The following is a 3,100-nucleotide window of genomic DNA, read 5'->3' on the forward strand; positions in this document are numbered from 1 at the left end:
GCAGCAGGAAATCACACTCAGTGCTGTGCTAACAGTGGCTCGCTGAATATTCATGTGCTGGCCTGCTTCACAGATGCATGTAAAAAGGAGGCCTCTGCTTTGCTGAATACCAATCGTCGCATTTCCACCGGCCGCTCGTCTGCTCCCCCTGAGCAGAGACAAGGCTGTAATCAGCCTAATTTCTGTTCCACAAGCTTTTTGGAACGCAGCAGCACAACAAACATCTGTCACCTAGAACAGAGATTCACAAACACAGTGGTCGGGTGACCCATTTTGGGCATAAGGACCTGTTTTAAAAAGACAAAACGTTTCCTTTTTCAAGATACAAAAAAAAGATGACACAAAAAAAACCTGAAATAGCAAAAATTGCAGATCTACAAACTCACCAGTGCCGGCTTAATGGAAGGGGTTAAGGTGCTGCAGCACCCTTGGGAGGGGCAGAAAACGGCTGGGAGAAAGTGAAAGAAGACTCAACTATTGCCGAAGAGAACCGAAATTTAGAAGCAACGGCTGCTGAAGGAGCACTAAAACTGTGAAACGCGCTGGTGAAGCATCAATTTCACTCCGGGCACCACAAAGGCGGGCACCACAAAGGGCTAATCCGCCCCTGAAACTCACAATACGTCACAATGAGATATGTGTTGTGAGCTTGTAGATTTTCGCTTTTTTTTTATTTAGAAGTGGTTAATTAATTTGTAGTTTTGAGTCCTGGGGGGACACCAAACCTTTGAGGCAATGTTTGAATGATTGATTGAATACTTTATTATCAGTTTGCAAAAAGTACAGTGGTAACATGCCCTGAGGGCTTGTTTCCATTGTGGTCCTATGTATTCAATTCATCAAGATGTCCATAGAATGTCCAGTCTAGTGCCCCCAAATTACTCTTTTGGTTGTCGAGCTGAAAACGTTTGGTAACCCCTGGATTCATCATTCAAGACTTCACTTCTTTTTTGACATACAAACTTTTTCTAAACGGGTACTTGGTACAGGCAGAATGGTAGCAGATTTTCCTAGGGGGCTTGTCTTGTCTGCGTGCCTCCCCTCTTCGGGCTGCTGCTGGTCTCTGTCAACCTGCACTTGGATCTCAAACTCCAGCCATACAGTACTAACAGGAGAATTACCTCGGGTTCCTGGCTACCAATTGGATTCTGAGGTCGGTGTCTAGAGTGACATGTTGGTAGGCATCACGTCATCGAGTCCTGGCTGATGTCAACTCAGGAGAGGTGGCGTTATGTCTATTCGGTATGCCCCTGTATTCATAGAAGCGATTGTGTCGTTGCTTTGGTGAGTCGAGGCGTGCTCGGGCTTGGTCTCGTCGCCACTCTGATATACAACTATACTGTTGTTGCGCTGTTGTTGCGTCAGGGTGCACTGGGGATTGGACTCGACATCTCTTCGATGTACGGCTAGACCCGTTGGAGAATATGGGCTCTGGTGAGTCATGGCGTGTGGGCACATCGACTCTATGTCTCTTTGGTGCACGGCTGTAGTGTTTCTCTGCTGAGTCATGGCGTTTTGGGGCATGAAATTGACGACTCTCTGGCGTACGGCTATATTTGTAGTCATGGCATGCTGGGGCATGTACACGACGTCTGTCTGGCATATAGCTATACGTGCTTGAGTATAGCTCTGGTGGGTCATGGTGTACCAACGGGTGGACCCCATCTCTCTTGGATGTACGGCTAGGCTCATTAGAGTCACGACGTCTCTCTGGTGGACACCTAGACACGATTGTGTCTCTGAGCACTTGTAAGTCGTGGCTTAACGGTGACTGGGCTCGATGTCTCTCCCGTAGATGGCTTGAGTCGTTAGAGCCTAGGAGCTCTGGTTTGTCGTGGTGCACCAGGGGGAGGACTTGACATCCATCTTCTGGTGAATGGCAAACTTTCCTCCTCAGGTCCCTGATCTGCTGTCGCAGTTCCTCTGCTTCGTCATGCAGTACCCTGACGAAGCTGAGGAACTGCTGACCAAGTAAGTATTGGCCTTGAGGAGAGGCAAATCCTGGTGGTGCTCCTGATGATCTTCCATTGTTGCCTGGGCCAGGGACGCAGCTTGTCTTTCTCTCGACTTGCATGTTGATTTTCGATTCTCTTTCCTTGGGGGTTGACATCTTGCACTGAGGCAGGCCCGGAATCCACCTCGAAGGATCGCGTAAATACATCCTGAAACCTGATAACTGTGATCTGGCCCGCTGCAAGGGTGTTCGGTAATAAGTCAACCAGTGATGGCTGACTTTATGATTAGGAATATTCATGGTGTGACTCAAAGCAGGATACTCTGTCTGTGTCTTTCCAGATACATTCTCAATGGTCAGAGATCAACTAAAGACATGTAAGTGATATGTGTCCCTTTTACACCCATGTATGGAGGGCACTGATGTCATGGTACTGACATCAGTCTGACGGTTCACAGCACTCGCTCTCAGTGATGCCCTTGACATATTCTGTTACCAGCTTTTTGTCAAGCGTCTTTGAATGTTGCGTCAGAATGTAAAAATGAGATCTCCTTTATCCTCAGTCTCAACACGGATCCTGCCTCTGCCTCTGTAGTTTGTGACCAGTAGAAGGTCAGCCGCCCACAATGATGTTGTTGATGGGAATATGGATGAGCTTCACAAAGAATCCAATGAAACCCATGATGGCAAACCCAGTGGCTGTGGCCGTGCCAATCTTCTTAAGTTCTTTAAGGTCTGGTTTGGTGCATTTCTTTACCAGCCTGATGGAGTCTTTGATGAACTGCCGGCTGGGCTTCACAAACTGCACAACCTGGTCCATGATGCCGTAAATGTTTGTCCGTGTGGTAGTAGAGGATGTGAACATGTCAACGGTCAGAGAACAACTAAAGACATGCAGTGATCTGTGTCCCTTTTATACCCATATATGGAGGGCACTGATGTTATCAGTAAGATGTCATAGTACGGACATCAGTCTGACGGTTCACTGCATTCTTCAGGGATCTCGCTGCGCAGCGTTCCTGGACAACCGCTGATCTGACAGTTGATCTGCTGCCACCAAAATGTGGAATGCCCTACCAAAACCCTTTAAAGATCTCGACTCGAAAATACAATTGAGCATAGTTAAACTCCTTGAACACCTTCATA

General features: G+C 47.5%; 1 protein-coding gene across 1 annotated transcript; it reads right to left on the reverse strand.

Moving 5' to 3' along the window:
• Nucleotides 1–2,567: 2,567 nt before the first annotated feature.
• On the reverse strand, nt 2,568–2,774 carry LOC308091149 (protein transport protein Sec61 subunit gamma-like; the record flags this gene model as incomplete). Its single annotated transcript, XM_080436530.1, has 1 exon — nt 2,568–2,774. One exon carries the CDS (start codon nt 2,772–2,774, stop codon nt 2,568–2,570), a length of 207 nt encoding a protein of 68 aa, XP_080292656.1.
• Nucleotides 2,775–3,100: the final 326 nt, after the last annotated feature.

This window comes from Gymnoscopelus braueri (assembly GCF_963280865.1).
Source record: "Gymnoscopelus braueri genome assembly, chromosome: 8".
Classification (NCBI taxonomy): domain Eukaryota; kingdom Metazoa; phylum Chordata; class Actinopteri; order Myctophiformes; family Myctophidae; genus Gymnoscopelus; species Gymnoscopelus braueri.